The sequence below is a fragment of the Pelobates fuscus genome, chromosome 6 (assembly GCF_036172605.1).
Source record: "Pelobates fuscus isolate aPelFus1 chromosome 6, aPelFus1.pri, whole genome shotgun sequence".
In the NCBI taxonomy this organism is placed as follows: Eukaryota; Metazoa; Chordata; class Amphibia; order Anura; family Pelobatidae; genus Pelobates; species Pelobates fuscus.
The window spans coordinates 46,578,307-46,605,400 of record NC_086322.1 but is presented as its reverse complement, the minus strand read 5'-3'; the positions used below and the strand labels follow the sequence as shown (position 1 = coordinate 46,605,400).

The following is a 27,094-nucleotide window of genomic DNA, read 5'->3' as shown; positions in this document are numbered from 1 at the left end:
ATTGGGGAGGACACAGAAGGGTCATTCAAGGTGAAGTATTCTTTTATGTTTTCTGCCAGGGACATGGTTACGAGCTTGTCTTGTAGGAGCTGTGAGTTGAGCTTCCATGTCCACGGACGTGTCATGTTGGGAATTGAGAGGGTGAGGGAGATGTCGGCATGGTCCGACCATGTTATATGGCCTATGGAGGTGTGTGTGATTCTGGATGTGATGTTTGGGGAAATGAGGAAGTAGTCGATACGGGAGTAGGTGTTGTGGGGATGGGAGTAGAACGTATAATCTCGAGTGGAGGGGTGCTGGGCTCTTCATATATCCAGGAGGTTATGTGTGTGAAGGAATTGAGAGAAAGGGGCGTCGTTGTGTGAGGGTCGTGGGTTCCCTTGAGATTTGGATGTGCGGTCCAGGGTTGGGTGGTGTGTGGCGTTACAGTCGCCCCCTACAATGGTGAAGGTTGCCTTGAGCGTTGTTAGGTGGGCCGAGAATGTTTGCCAGAAAGCTGGGTCTGGGGTTGTGGGGGCGTATAAGGAGGTGATAGAGTAGGTTGAGGGTCCTATTTTGCCCGTGAGCGTGCGGTATCTACCTTGCTTGTCCGGGAAGGCTTGGACGTCGGTCAGAGGGCAGGTTGTTTTAAGTATGACGGCTACTCCTTTAGTTTTGGCTTCTGGTGAGTTGGCATGGAAGCTGCGGTTGTAGTGTTTGTTCCGGAGTGGGAAGTGTTTGTGAGGGGTGAAGTGGGTTTCCTGAACGAAGAGAATGTCTGCTTTTTGGCTGTGGGCCCATCGTAGTAGGGCGTGACGTTTTTTGGGGTTGTTAAGGCCTTTTGCGTTGATGGAAACACAGTGTAGCTTGAGTGTCATGGCCGGGGTTGAGTTGGTCAGGTGCTGGGGTGTGTCTGTGTGGTGTGGGAAGATCTAGAGATTGGGTATCGGGGTCTGGGTATTCCCAGGAGGGCAGCAGGGGGAGGAGGGTATGGCGGGACGGGTGAGGTATACGGAGGGGGTATAAGTGCTGGTCTTATCTCAGTTGCCAGCAAGGGTGGTCTGTGGTGTCTGGGGTCTCTCTGGTTGGAGTGGTCAGAGACCGTCGACACAAATCAGGTCGTGTGGGGGGAAGAGGTCGTCTGTCTAGGAGTGGGCGGCAAACAATTTTGCGATTGTAAGTGGGCAGTCTGGTAATAGTGCAAAACCTGGTGTAATGGAACCTGGAGAGTAACTTTTGGAACTATTTACAGCAGTGTGTACTTCTTGCCGCGCCTCGATGCGACATTGGGTTGTTTGGTGTGTTACGGCTTAGGTCTCTTCTGTGTGGGTAATACGTCGTGGTTTAGGGGTCACGTCCCCCCGGGCCCATGTCTAGGGTGGAGGGCCAGTGGAGCCCTGAGGTCGCCCAGGGCCCCCATTGCTGCCTGAGTATCTCATATCCTTGAGGCTCAGGGCCGTCGCGGCCCCCCGCCTCCCCCGTCCCGAAGGCGGGGGGAGGGGAAAGGCCGCCAAGACCCAGGCCGTGTCCCCTCCCGTCCCCGTCCCTGACAAAGTGGCACCGTGGTGCGGCACCCGATCTCCGGACCGTCGCGGCCCGCCGCCCCCCCCCGCCCCCTGGGGGGAGGGGGGGAGGGGAGGGCCGCCAGAGCCCAGAGGTATCCATCTCTGAGGCCGAATCAGGTGTAACCCGTGTGATGCAGTGCCCGCCCCAGCCGGGACCGTCGTAGTCCACCGCCCCCCCGTCCCATGGGGGGGGGGGGGAAGACCACCAGGGAACCGGGACCTCCCTCCACCCATCTCAAGTATAAAACAGAAGCTTTCTCCAGAGACCGTGTCCCCCACTCCAGCATCATACATAAAACATAAAACAGAGATTGTCCCCATAGAGCCCCTACTGTATTCTCAGGGTTCCCAGAGTTTTGTTGGTCGCGCCGGAGGCGCCGCGTCCACCCCGTGCCCGGGCCGTCGCAGTCCGCCGCCCCCCCCCCGCCCCCAAAAAAGGGGGGGGGGGGGGGGGAAGACCACCAGGGCCCCGGGGCCTCCACCCCCAGCCCCAGGTGTAGGACAGCGGCTGTCCCCATGAAACCATACCCCCACCCCAGCCCTGGGCATAAAACAGAGAGTGTCCCCATAGTGTTCTTACGGTATTCCCAGAGTTCGTAAAGTTCTTGGAGATCGTGTTGGTCTTATGGGTCGGTGTCTAGCCTCTGGGTGTTGGGGTGTACTTTAGGTCGATCAATAGCTGAGTGGGGCCTTAGGCATATACGTCCTGGGGTGCTATGCTGTATTCCTCGAGGTGTTGTGTGGCCCCGCTGGGGTCTCCTAGGGCCGCGGGCAGAGGCGTGCCAATCCGGGGAGGCCCAGCGCCGCCAACGCGGGGATCGGTGCCGGAGTGCAGAGTTCCCAGGGGGGGTCTCAAGAGTGCTGAAGTGTTCGTGCGGTGGCGGGGCGAGCGCGACAGCCAGGGTCTCGCGCCGGGCCCCGGGGTTTGCGGTCAGGTCTCTAGGTTGGTTTCAATGCGGGTACCAATCAGGGTTCTTCTGTACATGCAGCTGGGTCTAGTGTGGCGGGAAGGGTCCGTGTGAAGTAGCTGTAATTAGGGTCGTTGTGGGTTCGGTCGAGGCGCGGCAGCCGTGCCGGTGTGTGGGTTTAGGCTGGGGGCTGCCTGGGGCGCTGTCTTCTGTCGCGCTCCCTTTGCGGCTGTTGGTCCCATGTTCGGTGTTGGGCTGCAGGTTGTTGCGAGTTTGCGGTTATGTCTCGGGCAAGGTCCTGGAGGCCTAGTTGTTCGGCAAATTCCTGGGCTTCTGATGGCCTATACAGCGTGTATGTGCGGTTGTCGTGTCGCACCATGAGTTTAAATGGATGGCCCCAGGAATAGCGAATTCTTCTTGCTTGTAGTGCTTGGGTTAGAGGTTTCAGCTCTCTGCGTTTGCGGAGGGTTGTAGGCGCTAGGTCCTGGTATAATTGTACCGCATGGCCCTCTATTTGAAGTGGGGTCTCTCTAGTTGCGCGCATTATTGCTTCCTTAATGTGGAAGTAGTGGCAGCGGACTATGATGTCCCGTGGTTGTGAGGCAGTTGCGGAGGGCGGGCGGAGGGCCCTGTGCGCTCTGTCGAGGAGAAGATCTGACGGTGGAGCGTCTGGCAGCAAGCTGCTGAAGGCCTCATGAAGCATGGCGTTGAGGGCTTCTGGTGCGGAGGATTCCGGCAGACCTCTTATGCGGATGTTATTCCGCCTGGATCTGTTGTTCAGGTCTTCTTGTAGGTCCTCTAGGTATGCTATTTGTCCCTGCACTTCCTTGAGTGTGGCCTCATGGCTGGAGGTGATGGCGGTAACGTCGGCCATTTTGTTTTCCAGGGTGTGAGTGCGTTTCGTTAAGTCAGTCAGGCCCTCTTTGAGTGGGGCTAGGTGTTTTGTCAGCTCATCTGCCACTAGTGATTTCATGTCAGATAGTAAGTCTTTTAGGTCTTTCCTTGTAAGGGGCGAGGGCTCCCTTTTGCGGCTAGTGACGCTGGTGTCAGAATCTGAATCTGAGGCCTGCAGGCTGTGTGTGTCTGGCAACTCTTTGTCTGACCTGACTTTGAAGATTGGCGCTACGGCTGCTCCGGTTCTGGATTTTCGTCCCCCTCCCATCTTAACGCGTTCCGTTGTGGGTCGGGGTCGCGGAGGTCAGTTTTCGGGTGTCTTTGTGCGGTATTGCCCCTAATGTGCGCTGATAATTGTATTGCCGCCACGGAGCTCTCCTACAACGCGGCCATCTTCGTCGGCGGTTAAGCTCCGCCCCCGAACTGTATTTTAATATTTATTCATATCAAAATACATGTAGAACGAAATATATATCTATATACACAAGTAATATGTGTGTGTATTTATATCTATATATAATATAATTCTATGTATATATGTATGTTATAATTTTACATAATTAGGTCATTTTATTAATTATAATTTGCAGGACCGGCCTGACAACCCAGGCTGAAAGTCCAGGGAATTTAATTTGCTAGCACTATATTTAACCCTGTAAGTTTCCAATACACCATAAAACCTGTACACTGTTTTACACGTGAGACATCGCTGAATACAAATTTGTGTATTTTATTGCAGTAAAAGCAAACCGTATTATGATATTCACAGTTAAAATGTCACGTAGAATTAATAAAAATCAAAAAAATTGTATTTTCTCCCATTTTTATATTTTATTCATATTAAATTATGCTTCATAACTAAATATTTGATGTTAAATGAAAGCCCTGTTTCCCCTGCATAAAATGATATATTATATGAAAGAGGTAAATTACGGTTGAACAGACATTTAGTCAAATTCAAGTTTTTGTTTACATTTTGTTTTGATCACGTGTACATTTGGCTCAGTCCCTAAGGGGTTAAATTGCAAAATTGCTCTGATTAAAACACAGACCTTCTTCCTGGTGCTATTAATTTACATATTCCAATACTTTTGGAGAAATATACACTCCATCCATAACAATGCCTCTGTCACAATATGTTAAAGGTTGGGCTTGTCTTTTTGTTTTGCTTTTTCCTGATTCCTTATGTTTTGTAGGGTTTGCAGCCTCTGATGTATGTAAAAACCTGATTGGATGCCAGAATCTGATGGCAATATAAGTAGATGGGTAACTTCACAGGACATTTTAGAAAGGCACACAACCCCACTCTGGAAGCAATGGGAAGGGTTAAAACGGTTGAGATAAATGTTTTGGGTAATTTAGCATTTTTGTTATGTATTGTAAATATGGCTAAGCTGCACCTTTGCGTTGATCTGTACATGGAGATTTGTAATTTTAAGGGACACACTTCTCATTTAGGGACGTATAGCTTGATTTATTTACAGATCTGTCAGCTTTGGCAGGTCTGATATTGGGTGGACCTGGCAATCTGCATTATGGGAAAAATGTCCCTGCCCACACAGGGGGTCATGTAATCCTTGTGCGCATGATTGACGCAATAACAGGCGGTCCAGATGGAATTTCTGAAATTGCTCCGTTAAAAACAAAACAAAAAAAACACCCTCAAATTAGTGGTGAATTTTACAAAATTTTACAAAATTTTTTATTTAAAAGAAGTATATATTTTTAATGTAATGGGAAGCTGATTTACTATAAAGTTGCTAAGAACATCAGCCTATTTGATTAGTTACCAATTTAACATGACAGATGCTTGGACACGTGGAGAAAATGGCTTTCTTGATATTCTACCATTTTTTTTTTCTTCCCCCATGTATTTTGCTAGAATTTGTTTCCTCAATACTTTTAAAGTAAAATTGTGAGACTTTGTTACTTGTATGATTCATAACCGGCAGTAATATTACATTAGCGTTCGGTAGTTGTTAAGGTTAAATTGTTAAATTAAGCAGCGTGGTCAACAGGCCTGTCAGTACATTTTTTTTTTTTTTTTTTTATGTTTATAGTAGTGTACAGTTGGGAGTACTTAATTTAACTTGGGCTCCTCAGTGTTTTGTTTAGGATTTCCATTGCTCTAATCCCACTTTGTGGATTCTGTTAGGTGCTGCATCGCAATCCCATAGGTAATAAACCCCGTTTTAAATCCAAAGGTTACAAAAAACACACGTACCAGAAGGGACTGCGAATAGGTCATGCCTTGAACTTTAGCCTTTTAACCAAGTCCCTCTGATACGTTTCACTTTGACATATACTTTTCTGAACTTCCTTTCTAGAATTGTGGTCGTATAGATAACCAAAGTATATGTGAAAATAGTGCATGTCCTATCTTAATTTTCAAATGTTCAAGCTAATCATTCTGGCCTAATCCACAATCTATAGTGTGCCTAATACAAATAGGGCACTTTTTAAAGAAGTTCCTAAAGTCACACCTGGAGCATTAAACTGACCAGGGCATGTAAACGAGTATGTTAACGTTTTAAGTATGTAATGCAAGCATGTCAAACTCGCGGGCTACATGCGGCACACAATGAATATTTTTGCGGACCGGCGAGCCACGAGTTTGCCATGCTTACTAAAGCAGAGTAGGCACCTGCGCTCCACACGTTGCAGGTGCTTACTCTGCCAAAATTACACGGCCGGTAGCAGCCACCCGTGGTTGCCATATTTTTCTCCTTGCTATCCTGTATTGCACCTTTTATCTTCATGAAGTGTTTTGGTGTATAGATTATACCTCCAGTTTCACTGCTCAATTCCCTGCCATTTAGGAGATGCATCATTTACAGGCTTGTTTACTAAAGTGAGTTTCAAAAGTTATGCCAAAAGTATCAGAATGTTGAAAAAATGTTCAAGCCCACTGTTTTCTATTGAGCTATTTTGATCTTTAAAGGGACACTATAGTCACCAGAACAACTACAGATTATTGTATTTGTTCTAGTAAGTATAATTATTCCATTCAGGTTTTTTTGCTGTAAACACTGTCTTTTCAGAGAAAATGCAGCGCTTGTGATAACTTCACTGGCCACGCCTCAGAAGGCTGCTAGATGTGCTTCCAGGGGCAGTGCTGCACAGTGTGACTGCACGCAGAGGGTGGAGACACTGAATGTCAGACACTAAACTTTCCTGATAGAGATGCATTGAGAAGATGCTGATTGGCCAGGCCTGTGTTTGACTTGTGCTGGCTCTGCCCCTCATCATCCTTCTTGACAGTCTCAGCCAATCCTGTGGAAAAGCATGCTGATTGGCTTTGAACAACACTTCTGATGTCAGCCAAGCAGACAGATCAAGGACGGAGCCAGCAGCAGCAGACTGCAATAAATGTACAATTTTGCTATATTTAGGGAGGCAAGGGGAGACAGCTGGTGGTTTTAACACTATAGGGTCAGGACACTCCACCTCCTTAGACTCCGACTCATACGGGACCTAATGCTACCAGATAGCCACCAAAGGGTCTTGCGGATTATTGGGAATCATTTGGGACAAAGGAGCTTTGTTTTCCTGGTACTATAGTTTTCCTTTGAGTAGGTCAAACAGAGAAAGCTGCAAATTAAATCTAAATTATATATATGTTGGTAGTTTGCCAGCACATTGTATAAAATCATATACTGTGTAACAGGCATTGTGCTACTTTTTCTATGAGTTGCAGATTAACATCTATAGAAAGATAAATCCATTTAACTAGCAGATCTAGAGCATATTACAAAGTGAACGCTAACAGTCCTGGATTTAGAGAGAGCCATTCAGTCCATGTGCAGTGTGCTTCAATTGTGGAATAGTTCTGTCCTGAGAGTGCATGTGAATCCATTCCTTGAATAGCCAGTAAACTAATTGTGGTTTAGAGAACAGTGACATTCCACAACAATTTAATATATACATAGATCTAAAACTGCAAGTACTGGACAGACTAAAGTGTGGTGACAGATGCAGGAGTTAGAGGGCCTTGCTGAACAGAATATGCATATAGTTTAGTGTTTATGTATCTATCGTATTCCTGTCTGAGTAAAGGGGGGATTTACTATAGTCAGCATATCAACATTGCCTTGATGTTTAAAGACTAGATGAATGTATATAAATGTATGTTTGTATACATTTAAATGCATACACAAACTGGAGTGTACATGTATTAAATACAATTTATTGCAGGGGTTGTCTTTACACTGCATAGCATTGGGCCGTGTGCGAATCCAAAACATGTTTCCAGTGTACGTCATCAAAGAGTCAAAGCCAAAGGATGTGGGGGAGAGGGGCATGTATAAGACTAATAAAGGGTTTAAATCATTTTTAAATGTCCCTTTTTAAAATTTGTTGTTTTCCCCAGGGAGTATACTTTTTGTATTTTTGAGCATTGTGTGATATAGCTCAGAAACAGCTCACTGCGTCTTATAGCAGTCTTTGTATCTCAGATTTTTGAGTTGAAACTTAAACGTTTCACACATCCGAAAAAGTGTGTGTGTGTGTGTGTGTGTGTGTGTGTGCTTATGTGGAGAGGGATATAAATACATAAAACAAGTAGTATGTGAAAATGCTTTTGCTCTTTTAAATAAAAAAAAAAAAAAAATAATGAATGCAGTGTAAATAGTCTTAAATTAGAGGGGCAAAGCTGTAAAAATATCCGGAAGTATTACTTTACTGAGAGGGGAGTAGATGCATGGAATAGCCTTCCAGCTGAAGTGTATATAGACTGTAAGCTAGTTTGAGCAGTGTCCTCTTCAACCTATCGTTCCTGTAAGTTTTCTTGTAATCTGATAAGGCCAGGGACTAATGAAAGTATTTTTTTTTAAAAATTGGGCAGACTAGATGGGCTGAATGGTTCTTATCTGCCGTCACATTCTATGTTTCTATGAAACTTGACAAAGTATAAATGAGTTCAAAGTGTAAATGTTATGGGAGTGGCCCTGTTTGTGGTGATTTTCTTTTTTTTTTCTTCTTTTTTTTCAAACAAAGTGTCAGATTTCCTAAGGCTGTTGTGCTTTGCTTGTTCTGCTTGGCTAATATCATTTGGGCCACACCTCAGACCTGTATATTGTGCGCCTAGTATGAGCTAAGATAATTGTTCTAGATAAGTGTGCCTGGCTTGCATCACTCTGTGGTTTAAACATTGTTCTTTTATCATTTCCCAGACCTGGAGAGGACAAAGGCTCTCTATGGAGTGTTCCATTGTCTTAACTGTGAGATTCCACTCACGCAGACACTAGTCGCGTTAGCCAGTCTGTATGTAAGTGTGTGCCCCACATTGCTGACCAGTGTTCGCTGGTTAATATTGAGCCATCCCTGGTAGCCGTACTTCCACTCTCTCGGTCAGGAAGTCTGGTAGTGCTGTAATTTATGGTTACGCTGCCAACAGCCAGGCAAAGTAAAATTATCTGTTTTAGCTCTTTCTTTTGTTACATGTGCGGCTGAGCTTTCATGATAAGTAACTGGGTCGCAAAAGGATAAAAAAAAAAAGAAAACGGTGAAATTCAGTGTGAGAAGCCAAAATCCAATATTTTGTGATAGCAGCAAAAGGGGATAAGCACTTCTCATCAGTGGAAAATAAACCTTCTGCCTTGCAAAAGGTTTACTGCCATACTGATTGAATTGGGTTTCTATCTAAAATAGGTTACTTTTTCTCACACTAGTTTCTCCCCCGTTCTCTCCTCTTTTCCCCCATCATCACTTATTCCAGGGGTGCCCTATAGGTAGATCCCCAGATGAGAGCCTACAACTCCCATGATGCTTTGCATGCCTTTAGAATGACAAAGCATCATTGAATAGTTTTTAAAACATATGGGGATCTACATTTTAGGCACCCTTGACTTGCTTTATATCTGTCTCTATAATTATTATTTTCTCCAACTTCCACCTACCTACTCCACCCTTCCTTTTCCACTTCTCTAACCTTTTACCCGGTTCCCCTTTCCCTTTTAGTGTTACTTTCCCCTTCCCAATCTCCCTCACTAGTTAAAATTGTATTTGTATTTTAGTTTGACATTTAAGCAATGGTTGGTTCCGCAGGAATCTGATCATTTACAGCTAAGCAAGGGCTTCTAATAAAGCGACTCTCTGGGAAAAGTCCTGCATGCGCTCTGTTTTTTTTTTTTTAATGGATTACTTATCCCAGCCCAGGTGTCAGAGGAAGCTGTAGATCTGATAAGGTTTGGGCTGGACTCATAGAGAACAGCCTACTTGCTGCATCCTGGGAACTTTTTATTTTCTTCCTTCCCCAAAAGAAAGTGCTGTATTTGTTTTTTAATTTTTTTTTTAATTTCTTCCCTCTCTCCATCCTCTTTAAACGTTTTTTTGAAAATTTTATCTAAAAAAAATCAATAAAATGAGCATTTTTTTTTTTTTTTTTTTTAAATGATCGGTTTAAGTGGTGTCTGTTTTTGACTGTATTGAATGTATTTTCCTCCACAGGACGTGTGGGACAAGCAGTCGCCCTACGTGCTAAGACTTTTGGTTTCAGTGTAATTTTCTACGATCCGTACCTACCGGATGGGGTTGAACGTGCACTTGGTCTCCAGAGAGTCACTACTCTACAAGACCTGCTGTTTCATAGTGACTGTGTAACCCTTCACTGCAGTTTAAACGAGCACAACCACCACCTCATTAATGACTTCACCATAAAACAGGTATATCTAATTAAAATAAAAAAAATGATTTAACTTTATTTTTTATTAACAATTGCAAATTAAGAAATCCATGCATAAGAGCCCAAGTGCTTTTATTTCGGCATGGCAAGTATAGTTGATCACTATGGATGCTAGATTGCTAAACTTTCTGGGGTTTTATTCAACGGTGGGCTTGGGGAACAAAAACCACTTTAAAAAAAGTAAATAAGATTAATAAAATACCCACTCGGCCTAAGTAACTGTAACCTACTCTAGGCTCCCCTCGTGAGTGTGCCATGGGCCATCCAGTCTTTCAGTGGCAAATAACTTTTATCTTTTGGCTAGTGGTTCTTCCCCACATAGTTTAGAGATTTAGATGTGGGTGCCTGGAAGGCCTCTTTAAACTTCACTCACAGACTTGTGTTGAGATTAGAATCCCAGCAAGGACAGGTCTCCTAGAAAGGCATTGGCAGAGTTTGGGAGTAGAAACAAGAAACGCATTGTTTAGGAATATTTCCACCAAATTCAAGCATATAAAGCAGGCCTTTGTATGTCACGTTTGTTGTCATTGTATATGGTAATAGAAATACAATTATTTGGTTTTTAATTGGAAATTAGGATTTCAGATGGAAATTTCCTAAACCTTTTTTTTTTTTGTAGAGATTTGAACCAGATGTAAAACGGAAGCGTTAATCAAAAAATGTTATGTTTTAGTTGGTGTCAGCCATAAGTAATTATCTGTTCCACAGTGATGGTAATTTGCATAATATTATGAATTTGCCTGCCGTTCTAATTAGAATGTCATTCATGTGACGGCGCGGTTCTCCAGTTTTCGTCTCATCCTGAACATTGCTTCTTTGCTGTGTTGTCTAACCTGTGATACAATGGTAGGCTGTGATATTGTTAATTAGCTGATGGTGTGGACAACTGGATTACATTAATCCGTAGGTGTGTAACCAAACCTCCACACACTCAAGTGATTCATACGCTGAGAGAGACTGTAGAAGAAGCAGGTAGTGAAGATAATTATTTTAACTCCTTTCGGCTTGGAAAAGCTGAACATTATGCTGAACAAGACGCACCGAGAAGAAAGAAACGTCATGTTTTTACATTCGCTTTAAATTTTAATGCGCTGTAGTGTGGGTTGTTTTGGGATGTTTTGTTTGAAATCATTTTAATTTATATTCACAGATGTAATCCACTCAAAGTCTGAAATAAATGCACCCTATTATACAGTATTCTGTATACTCTTAATGAAGCTATTTTTTTAATGTACATGTCAAATACCATTATACTTAATGACTGCATAACATAAGTATATTAGGAAAGCAATATATGCAATAATGGTTAGAATTGTAATGGTACATTCTATAATTTTACAATGGAGTCCTGCTATACCACAACATTATTGAATAGCACTTTGCCACACCGCCCCACACTTGGCATGGCAGAGTGAAGCCTTGCCAATACTTTATTTTTTTTAGATGTGTGACATAAAATATCTGCATTCTATGTGTCTTTACATATTCTAAATTACATTAGTTTACATTGGCTAGTATTATATTCCGGTAATAATGAATAAAAACCAAATATATTTCCTAAGCACTATCCCAAGTCTTATGCACAGTTAAATAACCAGAGTTTTTACTATCACTCCAATGGCCATAAAAGTGTAAGCTCACCTGCCACGCCAAGGCAGACCTCTTACGTGAGTCCTACACTAACCGTTCACTTTACTTGTCTGGTGCTAAAAGACATTATTTTTCTAAACCCATTCATACTTATTAACCCTTAATAGGGAACACATGGGGTGGACGGCAGCACTGAAACATGACTGTGTAATACAAAAGCAAACACAAACATATATAAAACTAAGACCTGTGCTCAAACTCCCACTACTCCAGGGCGGCTGCAATGACTATAGTGCCCATCAGCAGCCCCAATACATAAACAACAACAAAAAACAAAGAAAGTTACTGTGCACAATCCCAAATCTCTAGGCACATCTAAATAACTGGATATTTTTATGTCACTCCAAAGGTCATTCATAATTTTTATTATAAGTTATATTTACAAAGATCGCATTTTTTAATGAACTATGGTGTGTTTTTTTTTCCTGTTATCATGCCATGTCTTGCTTTTCTAGTAGCACCTTTAATTGCTAGAAAGACCAGCCATTCATACCATTTATATGTGTACTTCCTATATTTATATTCTTTGTGCTGTGTAATTGGCGGCAAAAACAAGCCTGCATGCAATGTGTGAAGTCATACACGCTGTGCTCTACAGCTCAATGGATCTATTGTCTTGACTTCCTGTTACTATATTAGCTCTATGGCTAACTTGCTCCCTCTTGTGGTTAAATGTTATAGCAGTGTGATCTCCAGTCACTAACTGATTTAGTGTAGAACCATTTAGGGTTAGTTTATTGAAATTACATTGTTGTGTTTTTTATTTCTATCCAACATTTTTCATGTTGGCATGGCTTCACTATAGGCTCAAAACTGATCAAAGTTATGGAGAGAAGCAAAACTTAAACTTTCGTAATATTTCGACTCAATCCCCCATCTACACTTTTAGTCTATCCACTATTGCTCCCCATTATCATTCCCTCTATTGTCTTCACTCTCACTTCATCCCATTGTCATGTAATCCTCATTTCTCCATTATTTCACCATTCTTTTGGTTTATGGTCCCGTATATCATATGCCTTTCATTTAATTTCCCCACTCTACCTGCCAATATGATGTGAATTAAAATATAAATATGTGATGTTGGTAAACTGCAGTTTAAGCACTTGTCGAACGTCCTTTCTTATTGAGTGTTTGACTAGTGTGTCTATATGATATTTTAAATTCTGCAAAAAAAAAAAATGTTTGTGTTGTTTACCACACAGATGCGACAAGGGGCTTTCTTGGTGAACACGGCACGAGGTGGGTTGGTGGATGAAAAAGCACTTGCTCAGGCCTTGAAGGAGGGGAGGATACGAGGGTCCGCTTTAGATGTACATGAATCTGAACCTTTCAGGTATGAATATTTAATGATATGGATTGGATAAGGGAATGCTATTCTAATTCCTAGCATTGCTGTTATGAACCATACTGTGAGGTTTTTAAAGTGGAACAATCTCGCATAACGTGAAGTTATTGTGCCAATAAAATCATGAGAGAATTTTTAGATTCCAAGAACTACATCCCTAATGTTCGCTTCTGCTACACGCAATATGTCCTACCCTGTCTGCTCTGTCTCCTCAGACATGCGATCGTGCAGTATGCCACAATGCCTGGCCTACGGACTTGAGGCTTACTGCTAGCAGCGCTTGTTGGTTAGTGGATGCTCACACTCGCTCAGTCTGTATATGTTTTGGAAAATATTCATAATGGCAAAAAAAAAAATATTTAAGCTATGAATTTCCTAGAAATACTGTAGCGCTACGTATGCACTTAGAGATCCTATAGAGCCAGGAAAACCCCTTAAGGACACATGACATGTGTGACATGTCAGGATTCCCTTTTATTCCAGAAATTTGGTCCTTAAGGGGTTAAAACCCCTTCAGCCACTTACCTGAATCCAACGGTGATGTCCTTCAGCGCTGGGTCAGGCTCCGCCCAAGCTCCTCACCCGCCGACATCAGACGGCGGGGGATACCAAATGCGCATTAAACCTTCCCATAGGAAAGCATTATTCAATACTTTCCTATGGGGAAAATCTGCTGCTGGAGGTCAGTGAGGATGTCCAGCGTCAGATAACGGACTAAAAGTCAGTTTGGATTCCGGAAGCCCTCTAGTGGCTGTCTGGTAGACAGCCACTGAGGGCAGACTTAGAGCTGCGATGTAAACATCGTAGTTCTCTGGAACTGCAAAGCTTAATATAGCAGCACTAAGTGCAAAAGGGACACCGCACCCAGACCACTTAGATTAGCTGAAGTGGGCTGGGTGCCTACAGTGTCCCTTTAAATTGTATTTACAAAAAAATTACATTATGTAATAATGCTGTTTTCTTTCAGATAACCCAGTCTCTAAAATACATCCTTTACTGGCAGCAATATTTTGTGCAGAGGTCCTATTAAAATCAGTTTTCATTGGAAAACTTTAATAAGATGTGGCTTTTTTAAAAAAAATGTTTATTTAAATAATATTTTTTGTATGTCTGTCACGTTTCACCTCGTTTTTCCGTGGGTCCCTGCTTGGGAATTGATATTACAGAATTAACCTTTCAAGAGTATACATAGGCAATTTTTTTTTTTTTTCTTTGAGCAAATTCTTTAACTGCTTTTTAATATATATATATATATTTTTTTTTATGGGACGATACACAGCTTTTCCCAAGGCCCATTGAAGGATGCCCCAAATCTTATATGCACGCCACACACAGCTTGGTACAGTGAACAAGCTTCCATAGAGATGCGAGAAGAGGCCGCAAGGGAGATCCGTAGAGCTATCACAGGTAGGTCCTACAGATTCTTTAAAAAAAAAAATAACATTCTCAACATTTGAGTTCCAGATTTTGCATATCCCTAATGCTTCGTTCTAAGCAAACTAGGAATGAGCTGCCATGTGTCAACCAATCTGAGATTTACTGATCTAGTGCAGCTCCTAGTAAAAGCTCCATTCTCCAGAGAAGATTAAAGAAAATGAAGAAAAAAACTGAGGTCAAAGTGGATAGCAGGAGCATTATGGTTGCTATCGGCTTACTGCCACATTGATTATTGTGTAAATATTATCACAGACCTGGCTGGCTTTGGCTCTTTAACACACAGTCCCTTTAAAATTTAGTGGTCTGACATGATTTTGGAAATGTAGTTCACTCAGATCAATGCAGATATTTATACAGAAAGCATGTGTTTAATTTTATATTAAATATGTATTTCATTGAAAAAAAGAAGAGGGGGGGGGGGGGGGAGGAAGAAGAATAACCCTAAATAGAAACTAAAATGAATAAACAAAAAATAGTGTATCGAAGAGCAGGAGGGGGAAAACTGGGAAAAGATCAACTCTAATAAGAGTTTCATCTTACCACCATATAATGGGAAATAAAATAAAAAATAAATATTATTAATATATTACAAACGTGCTTCTGTACAACAGGTGAGTGGTCAAACAGTAAATAGAAAGTCGTAGAGACCTGTCTCTACAGAGAATCTAAGAAAAGGTATTCTGATCGTAGTTGCCAATATGGCAAAGCAACCTGTTCGGGAATTCTGTAAACCGAAACGAATACTGGTGTAGATATTACCCTGCACATGTCTGTGTCAGGGTATATAACCGTAAGAGACGACACAGAGAAGTACTGACCGTAAATAACGGGAGGGATGGAGAGGTAAACTAAACGGTTGGTTTTTCCGTGTACATGATAAAAGTAATTATACACTGGTGAGTTCTCGATCTGTCAGAAGAAATGACCAATATCCATATGCTAACTGTAATAGTAGATGTATTAAGGGTTAACTGGACAGTATATTGCGTATATCAGGTCTAGAGTATTAAAGTAATAACCGTAAATATCCTTGGTGCTAAAGCGGCACCTAAAACCTAGGTCTTGGCAATTAGTAATAACTGTAGATTAACCTGGTGCTAAGATGTCATCCAATGTCTGGACCACCAACATTTAAGTAAAAAGGTAAAGAGATTTGTTAATTTAATATTTAGAAAAAATTGCCTGATTCAGCTGTGCATACAATTGCGGTACAAGATTGCCCCACTAGTAATGAGAAACTAGGTCCTCACACAGTGTGAGGACGTCCAACGACGCTCTAGTACAGGTTTTCTGTGCTGTGGACAAGGAAGTGCCCTCTAGTGGCTGTCTACTAGAGTGGCTGTCTACTGTCTAAAAAAACTGCAATAATTACACTTGCAGGGTTAAGGGTAGTGGGAGTTGGCACCCAGACCACTCCAATGGGCAGAAGTGGTCTGGGTGCCTGGAGTGTCCCTTTAATAAAGATCAAGGTAAACATGAACAAAATAAAGTGAAATAAAAAACAAAAGCGTGGTAGCGAATCTGTGTGCGTCAAAAATAAGTGCACTAACAAGACCCCTGACGCGCGTTTTTCGCCCCACCTGGCTCATCAAAGGGGAACCGGCCGGTACAGAAAGTTGCGTTAAAATATGGTAAGGTTGATTCTCATTGGTTCCAGGGCAAAGAGATATCTCATTGGATGGTTTGAAAAACGTAATTAATGACTTGATGAAGCTCCTGCTATTGAGTGTCTGAATGAATGGTCAATAGTGACGTTATTCAGCACCCCCTGTTGGGCGGAGAATAACTAATGCTAGAGAATTAACCCCTTACAGTGGTGGAAGGAGGAGTGGAAACGATGGTAGACTGGCTTTGGTAGAAAAGGCAGTCTAACGTAATTAAGGGAGTATAGTAGTCAGGGTCATATTCATGATCGTTAATTCAGTTAATCCAAATATTTTAATAGAAATAAAGTTTAAGTTGAACAGTTGAACTAATGAGAATCAACATTACCATATTTTAACGCAAATTTCTGTACCGGCTGGTTCCCCTCTGATGAGCCAGGTCAGGTGAAACGCGTGCGTAGGGGTCTTGTTAGTGCTAATCTTTTTTTGACAGCACACCGATTCGCTACCGCGCTTTTGTTTATTTCATCTTATTTTGTTCATGTTCACCTTGATCTTTATCAAGCGATAATGCTTAATACTTTAGGGTTCTGTACTTTTTCACCTCAGTGGGACTAGGTATAGGTGCCCTCGAAGGCAAGGGAGGGAAGTGTTAGAACTTTGAGGCATTAGTTCCTTACATCATCATGGAGTTTAGAAATTTACTCGCCATCAACTCAGGCATCACTGCTAACTAAACTTTTTTCAATCATCTTTCCAGCATTGTCTTTAGCTCACTGCGTAAGGGTTTAGGTAGAGATTCAGAGACCTTTTTACCTTTTGACCCAGTGTCTCATTACCAGTGGGGCAATCTTGTACCGCAATTGTATGCATAGCTGACTCAGGCAATTTTGTCTAAATATTACATTAGCGAATCTCTTTACCTTATACTTAACCCCTTAAGGACCAAACTTCTGGAATAAAAGGGAATCATGACATGTCAGACATGTCATGTGTCCTTAAGGGGTTAAAGGACCACTATAGGCACCCAGACCACTTCAGCTTAATGAGGTGGTCTGGGTGCCTGGTCCAGCTAGGTTTAACCCTATTTTCTATAAACATAGCAGTTTCAGAGAAACTGCTATGTTTACAAATGGGTTAATCCAGCCTCTAGTTGCTGTCTCATTGACAGCCGCTAGAGGGCTTCTGCGCTTCTCACTGTGAAAATCAGTGAGAAGACGCCAGCGTCCATAGGAAAGCATTAATAACTTTCCTATGGACTGGCTGAATGTGCACGGGGCTCATGCCGCGCATGTGCATTCAGCCAAAGAGGAGGAGAGGAGGCGGAGAGCTCCCCGCCTGGCGCTGGAGAACGAGGTAAGTTTAACCCCTTCCTCCCCCCAGAACCCAGCGGGAGGGGGTCCCTGAGGGTGGGGCCCCCCTTTAGGGCACTATAGTGCCAGGAAAACGAGTGTGTTTTCCTGGCACTATAGTGGTCCTTTAAAAGTTGGTGGTCTAGACATTGGATGACCTCTTAGCACCAAGTTAATCTACAGTTATTACTCTAATAGTTAAGACCTAGTTTTAGGTGCCACTTTAGCACCAAGGATATTTACTGTTATTACTTTAATAGTCTAGACCTGATCTCTGCAATTTAATGCTCAGTTAACATCTACTATTACAGTTAGAAGAAATAGCCAAGATCCATATGCTATCTGATAAAGAACTCACCAGTGTATAATTACTGTATCATATACACTGAAAACCAACAGTTTAGGTTACCTCTCCCTCCCGTTATTTACTGTCTGTACTTTTCTGTGCCGTCTTACAGTTATATACCCTGACACAGACATGTGCAGGGTTACATCTACACCAGCATTAGTTTCGGTTTACAGAATTCCCTAACAGGTTGCTTTGCTACCCTACAGCAACCAGTAGTATGATATTCCACATCGACAACTACAATCAGAATACCTTTTTAGATTCTCTGTAGAGACAGGTCTCTACGACTTTCTATTTACTGTTTTGCCGATCAGACCACTCACCTGTTGTAGAGAACCACGTTTGTAATATACTAAATTTGTTTTATTTATTTTTGATTTTATTTCCCAACATATGGTGATAAGATGGCACTCTTATTAGAGTTTCTTTTCCCAGTTTTTCCCCTCCCCCCCCGAGGTACACTATTTTTTTTTGTTCATGTATTTTATTGTGCTTTGTTCAGGACCCTTTTGATTTTGTGATCCTGCCCAGAGGTAACCCAGAATCCATTATACAAAGTGAGAAACCCTAACCAATAGTTAATTTAATATGACATACATGGGAGGTTCAACATTTCCATTTACAGACTGGAGTTTAATTATTATTCTATTTACCATTTATATAACACCCACAAACGCAGCAGACCTTAATGCAGTTCACAAAAGGGATTCAAAAAGCAAACATGGGTGAGACAAACAAGTAAATACAGTATGTTTTCTGAACACTGCAAGCTTAGTCTTTTATGGAGATTAGGGTGTTCATTCAGTGATGCGTGGTAAGTTGTGATATAACAAAACCTTTTTGTTGTTGTTTTTAACTAGAATTTTTTTTAAATGTATCATAGAAACAGAATGTACTGTATAGAGAGGGGTAAAATTCTGGGGCAGGAGTCTGCGACCCCACCGTCTTAAAACTTCACCAGCCGCCACTGGGTTAAACAGTTACGAGACCGAGATTTATTCACTAAATGGAAACGTATTCAGTGGATAGTGTTGTTTTTTTGTTTTGTTTTGTTTAGCTAGAATTTTTTCACCCAATTTGTTTTTCAAAATGTATCATAGAAACATAGAATGGTTCTAGGAAACATTTTGAAAAAGACCGGGTTAAAAAAAAACCACTGTATCCACTGAATACATCTTTCCATTTAGTGAATAAAGCTCTGGATGTGAATAAGTAGAGTAAATGCGTAATCCAGTGGTGACTGGTGAATTTTTAAAATCCCCTCTCTCAAAAACAAAGCATCATTTTTTTATTTTTTTTTATTATAAAAGAATGTGTAAAACTCATGATCATTTGATTTTATAAGAAAAGCAGGCAATATTCTAGTCTCTAATCTATTACAGATTAGACCCCCTGAATCTGTTTGGTTAATCTGTGCAGTGCCTTACATTCAGTGTGCCATATCTCATAGTGTGTTTTTTTTTTTTTTTTTTTCTTTCTGTGTTTAACAGGGCGTATTCCCGACAGCTTGAAAAACTGTGTTAATAAGGAGCATTTAACTGCAGCAACACATTGGGCCAACATGGATCCAGCTGTTGTTCATCCAGAGCTTAATGGTGCAGCCTACAGGTAAACAGAGATCAGTCCTATGCTGAAAACGAAAACACTCGGAATACAATGTATTTAACCATCTGCTGTGCAGCACAGCCAAGATTTGGGACGCTTATTCCTGAGTGCTAGTTAAAGTGCAACCCTGATTAATCTGGCAAACGGCATGACTTGTTTATGCCATTGATGAAGTGCATTCCTGGATTTTGCTAGTCCTGTGGTTCTTAAAAAGAACATTGCAAGCACAATAAGCACTACATCTTGCTGTAGTTATGGTGGCAGGGGGCCATGGTGCCACCCTAGTGTAATCTGTGAAACCAACATAGTTTGACTCTTATCTGTGCCCTGCTGGTGTCTGCCCTGTATGTGGCCTTCTCAGAGCTGGAGAAGTGGGATGTCAGCCAGCGAGTTAAATGTTAAAACAGACATATCAAACCAGGATGGCGCCAGGACACACATGGCACCATAACCACTACAGTGCACTGGAGTGGTGTTTTACCCCTTGAGCCAGTACCCAAAACTTACTGGAACTGATGCCTTTTGGTAAATGTCCACTATAACGTCATTACAGCAGAAGAGCAGAGATTATACCTTAGGTGTTTTGAGAATTTATATTTTTGCTTATTTCATGTTCTGTTTGAAGAACGAGTTGCTAAGCTCATTATAGAATGTTTATTCAAAAAGTATATTTTATATAAACATTTGATAGGGATGTTTAAACAGAATGTTCAAGGATATAATTGATATGTTTAAAGAGGTTTTTGATCCAAGGAGAAATCTGATTGCCATTACCAAGAAGGATTTCCCCCCCCCAATTATTGGGCATAATTGAAAAGTGGCTACATTCGGGTTTTTGGATTAACAGCATAAAATAATGGGCTTTGTTATTGAACTTGATGGACTCTAGTCTTTTTTAGAAGCTAAATATTCCACAACATATAGTTACATAGTTGTCTAATTCTATGCCATTGTATAGGAGGTATAAAATACAGATCCGCTCGTATATTTGAGTTCTTGCACTGGTTTATTTCCATTATACTATACTAGGGGTGCAGATTTTTTCTGGTATTGTGTGTGATTGACCTGCAGACTCTTTTATCAAGCCTCCTCCTCTGGCCGGGCATTGCATAATAGAAATTTTATTCTAATCCCAAGATACAGGAAAAGAGTGTTCAGGTTAATAATGCCACACATGTAGTGTTACCTGAATATTCCAATTATTTTTCAGATTTATGGATTCAAGTTACAGTGTGGTGACCAGTCTGTTTTAACTATTGGTATACATGTTTATAGCTAAACTTGTCACCCCCGATGTTATTTATTTCTGCATCTTCCCATGATAGTGGGGCAGGATTTAAGGACAAATCGTATGGGATACCGGGATACGAATGTTCCGGTGTTACCTCAATACTAAATGAACATTAACTGTAGCCCTCTCACCATCATTTTTGAATGAAACTATTTAATATCAGACATACAGAGTGTAGAATGTTTTAGGAAATACTATTAACATGTTCTGTAGACATTTATAAACCACTTGGCCATCAATCTCATTGTTTATTGCGATGTCTCAGTGGTATTACTTTCCCATAATAGAGGCTTTTATTTCAGCAGCCAGGACATGGTTTCAACTCTACTTTGCACCGTGTGTCGTCACATTGGCATTATTACCATATTGTGCAGTGAAACGTGACTCTGGGCTGACTGCCATTATCACAGTCACGCTCCTGGTTGCCATACTTAATTTTGGCTCTCTATGGGTACTAATTTGATGGACGGGTGGCTACTTAGGGAGATTCTAGGATTTATTCACTAAACAATAAGCTTGCTGTATCATATTTAGTCACAGTTGATTGGCGCCATTCTCTTCAAATTGGCACTTGAAAAAAATAAATAAATAAACCCCCCCTGAAATTCACTTTATTCTTTATGAACCAAATTGCAATCTGATTGAGCCGGGTGGGTCTTTACTATTTTCAAATACTTGTTATTTAGCAGGGAGGTTAGTTTGACAATAGCTGCAGCCAAACAGTATCTTAGAGGCAGCTGGAATGTCTTTGCAATAGGAAAGAAGGGGGTGTGGCGGGAGGGGTAAGAGTAGCACAGGGGGTGGCATTAGCATTTGGGTCTTGGAGGGTAAGGTGAACTTGGGTGCAGCATCAGAGTGACTAGTTTTAAATGCTGTTACTCTGGTTTCTGTCTGGGGGTTTGGGTTAAAGAGTACCTTGCCATATAGGGTTAAAACTGCTCAATTTGGACAGCCAAATGCCATTCTCCAGCTATTTGAGTATCTCCCTAACACCTCTCCAAGCATATCTGTAATTGGAGAGGGAAAGTGCTAATGATGGCAGCCTCAAAAGAGTGTGACTCCATCTATCTCATGTATGTACTGCACTGTAAACATACTAGGGGTAGCAGTGTGGCTCTGTGTATCTGTGTGGATTCCAATCTCTCGCACCCCAGCAGCTGTGAAATAGAATTCAGCATTAATAAAAATAAATATTCCTCTGCGCCCTTGGTCTGTATGCTCTGGTGCAGATATCGGACAAGCTTAAAAAAAAAAAAAAAAAAAAAAAGTTAATCTCAGAGTTCCATGCCATGATGACACTTCCTTGAGTGCTTTATTCATTTTTTTTTTTTTAATTTTTAGATATCATTTCTATGTATCCGATGAACCCATCACAATCATAGAATTAAAAAAAAAACTCTAGCCTATTCTTGGCATATAGTAAAATGTTGCTATAAACACACGCTTTTTTTTATTTTTATTATTGGTATTTATATAGCGCCAACCTATTCCGCAGGGCTTTACAATTTTATGAAAGGGTGACATTTCAACCATAAGTGATGCCATTACAAAATGATACAAGAACATTAGGGAGATGAGGCCTCTACTCAGATGAGCTTACATTCTAGTCTAGTACCCAACATATAACTCTGTATAGCACCTTTTAAAATGTTAGCAGTAGAAGTGCCTTGGTTCCATATTACTCACTTTATAAAGAGCGTATGTTCTGGATTAGGAATGTGCCAGGCCCAAACGTACAATGTGCCCCTGAACCGTAACAGTGATTCTCCTTGCCTTAATTGTAAAGTATAGATTGGGAGCGAGCGGCGTCTTGCAGGCATAAATCTCCCCCGAACAGCTCTCAGCTGATCCCATTTGAATTAATTTTTCGTGGCATTTTCGCTCTTATCTTTACTTGCCTGTGCAGTATTATCACTCGGCTCTGCACTCTTCCCGTGTAAATGGGATTTACTGCATAGCGTGTGCCAGAGTTGTAACCTCCACATGTAACTGCAACTTGAGATAACAGTTGAATTGATCACTTACATGTTTAGAAATGCTAATAGACTTTGTGCAGAATGGAACCCTTCTGCTGTCGCTGTAAAATGCCATCATGCAGAGCTGCCTTGAAAATGACTGTGCATGCAAGCCCATTTGTTTGTCTTATCCATAAGTGTCACACAGTTAAAATAGAGCCCAGTGTGTGATTAGGTGACTATATAAGGGCTTCTTATCTAGTCATTTATCGGGTTTAAATCTCACTCCTTCCTGTAAAATTACATTTATGCCTGTTCAAACAGGCAGTAGCCTTCAGCAACACTTTCTGTTCTATAGATACATTTTTGCAATCGCTTTAATATTCAATAATTACAAAGATTTAGGTCTGCATTTAATGTTATGGAATATCGATCTAGAATATCTGCTTGTTCCCTCGGAAAACCTGCTGCTCTGACACTGTTCCTAAGGCAGGTCTTTGACAGCAACTGTGGGGATTCCGTTTTTTTTGTGTTTTTCTGTGTGCATGTGCCTGGTTTCAGTCGGGTATTCTGTTGTTTAAAACAAATTAGAGAGATAAGTATTGAATTAAAAAAAAAAAAAGAATTCTAAATAGAAAAGAGCTGTACTGAAAAGTAATTCAATTACATCATGACCATGACTCTTGGTGTAGAAAATAAACCCTTTACTAATAATTAAGGGAATGTAGCAAAATAAGAAATTTCAATAAAATTGATATTTGTTTTTTGTTTTTTATATATATATATTTTTATATAGACCACAAATGTTGCTTGCTCTTAAAGGCACAGTTAAACTCAATTTTGTAGATAAAATAAAAAAATGTGTTCTGTTTCCAGAAAACAAAGCTAATGTCTTTAACACATGGTTCTTCAAACTCTGGCCTTCCAGATGTTGGTGAACTACAACTTCCATGATTCTCTTTCATTCAAAGAATCATGGAACTTGTTGTTCAGCATCATCTGGAAGGCCAGAGTTTGGAGAACCCTGCTTTGTTAACACACAGCTCTTGAAAAACGAAATTAGCAGGATGCTTTGTTATGAAAATAATGTAACCACCTCCCCTCTTCTTCCCAGCAGGTACCCTCCAGGTGTTGTAAGTGTGGCATCTGCGGGCATTCCGGCAGCAGTAGAAGGAATAGTACCAAATGCCATGCCCCTATCACATGGCCACCCTGCAGTAGCTCACCCACCGCACGCCCCTTCTCCTGGCCAAACAGTCAAACCAGAAGCTGACAGAGACCACCCAAGTGACCAGTTGTAGCCCTTATAAAAGAGAAGCTCTTTCACTGCATCTGCAAACTGAATGCCAGAGATTGTTTGAGAAAGAAGAAAGGAAAAAAAAATGGAGAAAAAAAGCATAATCAGAATTTTGAAGAGCGGCAAAAAAATAAAATAATTTACAAAATTAAAAAGGAAAAAAAAAAATCTGAACTTGCAACCAGACCATGATTTGTTTTTAGAAATTGGTCCAAACATACAATATTATTGGAGAAGAAGAGAGGATTTTGGGAACATTTTGCCCTCCATATAAAAATGTAGTTTGTCCCTGTCCCGTGGACTGATTTCACTGTTCTGTGTCCTATTGGGTCCTTTGTTAAAGCAACAGAAGTTAGTAGTTAATTATATCATGAATGTACTTGTCTGTGTACAGTTTTTAGAACATTTAAAAGGGTTTGTTTGCATAGCTATCAACAGGGGAATAGCATAAGGGAGGCATTCAGCAAACCACTTTTGAGATAACATAAAAAGCTACAAAAAAAAAAGAAATAAAAAAAAATACAAATATTTTCTTTTATATGTTGAAACATGCCCAATTAAGAAGGCAGTTGGCAGACTTCTCAGGATAATACATTTCCCGTGTTTTCTTTCTAAACCACACAGTGCATTGTTTTTTTTGTTTTTTTTTTCTACCTGCTCGTCTTATATATATATTTTTTAACTAATTTAGTTAAAACAATTTTTCCCCCCCTTTTTTTTTTTTATTCATTTTTTTTTTAGCATGAATTTATTATTTCAGGTAATCACAATATACCAAGAAATTTTTGAGGAGTATAAGAATTTCTTTTCCAACAAACATTCTGCTTCTTGTCACCAGTTACAAGTATATATTGTTGGTGGTATGCGGGAACTTAAAACACTGCTGGAAAGTAGTAACATTTCATTGCCTACATCGATTCCTTCCTGGTAATGTGGTAGGCTAGCAATATTTTTATTTTTATTTTTTTTATTTACTTTTTTTTTTTGTTAAAAATCATGTTTGTGAGTGTAACCATTTGTATGAATTATTTTAAAGAAATAAAATTCCCAGGCAAATACTATGCTGTATTAATTTATTTGAATAAAATCTAAATGAATACTATATACATTTTAGTATTATAACAAAATCAGAGCTGTTTATTCGCTAAGCCAGGAATCATAAATTGACCAGGTCATTTAAAGAGACACTCTACTACCCAAATACAATTAAAACAAAATCACGGTTTAGTAGATACAACCTCAATTTTAAACATGCAAGTATTTATGCATTTTTTTTTAAAATAAACTTGGAGGTCTATCTAAAAACAGCATGCAAAATCTGCAGATTTCTTGTCTGTAGCCTTTGCAAACCCTCCCCTTCTAACCCTGCCCAGACTTTTTGTGACTGACCAATCACTCTCAATGCAGCTCAATGAGAAGTCTTTACAAAGCAGGTGCCTTTCTCTTTCGTTTAGCTCCACTGAGCTAAACTACCAGGAATTAAAAGGACACTATAGTCACCAGAACAACTACAGCTTGATGTAGTTGTTCTGGTGTCTATAGCCTATCCCTACAGGCTTTTTATTGTAAACACTACCTTTTACTGCCTAGTAACACCTCTTGTGACAGTCAGCCAACCACTAGAGGTGCTTCCTGTGTGCAGCACCGATGTTCAGCGTCTCCACGCTCTGCATTGAGACGCTGAATGTTTCTCACAGACATACATTGATTCAATGCATCTTTTTTAAGGGTTTAAATATTTCCCCCCTTTTCGAACAGAAACTGTAGATTCATTTATGGTGTGTAATTGTATCTTGAGGCCCCCTAGCGTGGGCACTAAAACAGATCCAGCTGCAGAAAAATGCACTAGACCAGTGGTTCCCAACCCAGCCCTCAAGTACCCACTACCAGTCCAGAATTTAGGGATTACCCTGTTGTATCCAAAGTGGGTGTTTTTTTTTTTTTCTTCTTGTTCTAAAAACACCTTAGACACAACTGGGTAATCCCTATATCCAAAACTGTTAGGGGGTACTTGAGGAGTGGGTTGGGAACCACTGCACTAGACCATTAGATGGCCACCAGATTTTATCTTTCAACTGGACCATGGTCTGATTAAGAACTACACCCTTCCAGCCACAGTATTTGAGGCTTGTTTGAAATTGCTAAACTGTAGAAAACTACTTGACACTCCTGACGAACAATTTTTTTGTAATGTTGCTACCAGGAGGCTGGAATGTGGCAATGGAGGCTGCAACCAAAGGCATGGTTTTTAAAACTTCTAAGCATTTCTAAGCCCTTGGTTGTCTTGCTCTGTGAGGAGTGGCATGCCACTTTACAGTTGCGTTCTCATGGCCTCTACACATTTCCACTTCACATAAGTTTCAGTTGACCAAGGTAGCTATAGCGGAATTCATTCTAAAAAAGGGACTTTTATTAGACTCTGTCCCACCTCGGTCCCAGGCCTGGAGCTCTGACTCTGAATGGGTCCTCTTTCAGCAGGCAGGGAGATCAAACTAAATCTTCTAGGGTTCTAGGAGCAGGCCCCAACCTGGTACTCTGCCTTGGCGATCTGAAAGGACCACTAAAAGCACAAAATACCATTTTGTCTCAATGCAGTGGTCTGGTGCAGTAGCCCTGTAGTTTTAACAAAGTTTTGTAGAAGCTGTATTGTTTACATTGCAGGGTGAAACACCTAAAGTTGAACAAATGCTTCTCTTCAGAGCAGTGCATTTACACCTCATCCTCAATGCTTCTCTGAGGAGCATTGGACTGGAGAAGAAGTCTTCCAGATGATGTTGTATAAGGCAGAAAGTTTTGGAGCTGGAAAAAAGGTAAACGCCATGTGCGCGTTTAAGACCTCTGGTTCACTGTTTACCCTGAATCAGTCAACCTCTCTACCAACAACTTTGCAATTTACTGTAACAATTCTGTTGAAGGAAATGGTAATCTCTTCACTATTTTATACCCTGGGATTAACCGTGATTTGCACACGCTCTGACCCTGTGTGTGAATTTAACTAAGGCTGCACTGTTCTTAAATAATATCTTTACATAACCTGAAATATTTCCCATAGTATACTGTCTTGTAGTGTGTACCATAGCATTTCCCCAAAATATGAGATTGGCTTTGGTCCTAAAACAAAAGTACAAATTGACATATAGAACACTTGATAGGACTACTTCAAAACAAACACACACAC

At 40.9% G+C, this 27,094-nt stretch overlaps 1 protein-coding gene across 11 annotated transcripts in view; it reads left to right on the top strand.

Moving 5' to 3' along the window:
* CTBP1 (C-terminal binding protein 1) overlaps positions 1-24,055 on the top strand; it is a 583,387-nt gene extending 559,332 nt beyond the window's left edge. For 10 of the 11 annotated variants that reach the window (XM_063457648.1, XM_063457656.1, XM_063457650.1 and 7 more), the window contains 5 exons: positions 9,794-10,008; positions 12,884-13,014; positions 14,306-14,433; positions 19,259-19,376; positions 23,734-24,055. In XM_063457648.1, the coding sequence (XP_063313718.1) occupies positions 9,794-10,008; positions 12,884-13,014; positions 14,306-14,433; positions 19,259-19,376; positions 23,734-23,920 (779 nt within the window). In that variant the 3' untranslated portion in view covers positions 23,921-24,055. The remainder of the gene's footprint in view (positions 1-9,793; positions 10,009-12,883; positions 13,015-14,305; positions 14,434-19,258; positions 19,377-23,733) is intronic. The other variant, XM_063457649.1, reaches the window with a different exon arrangement.
* The last annotated feature ends 3,039 nt before the right edge of the window (positions 24,056-27,094 follow it).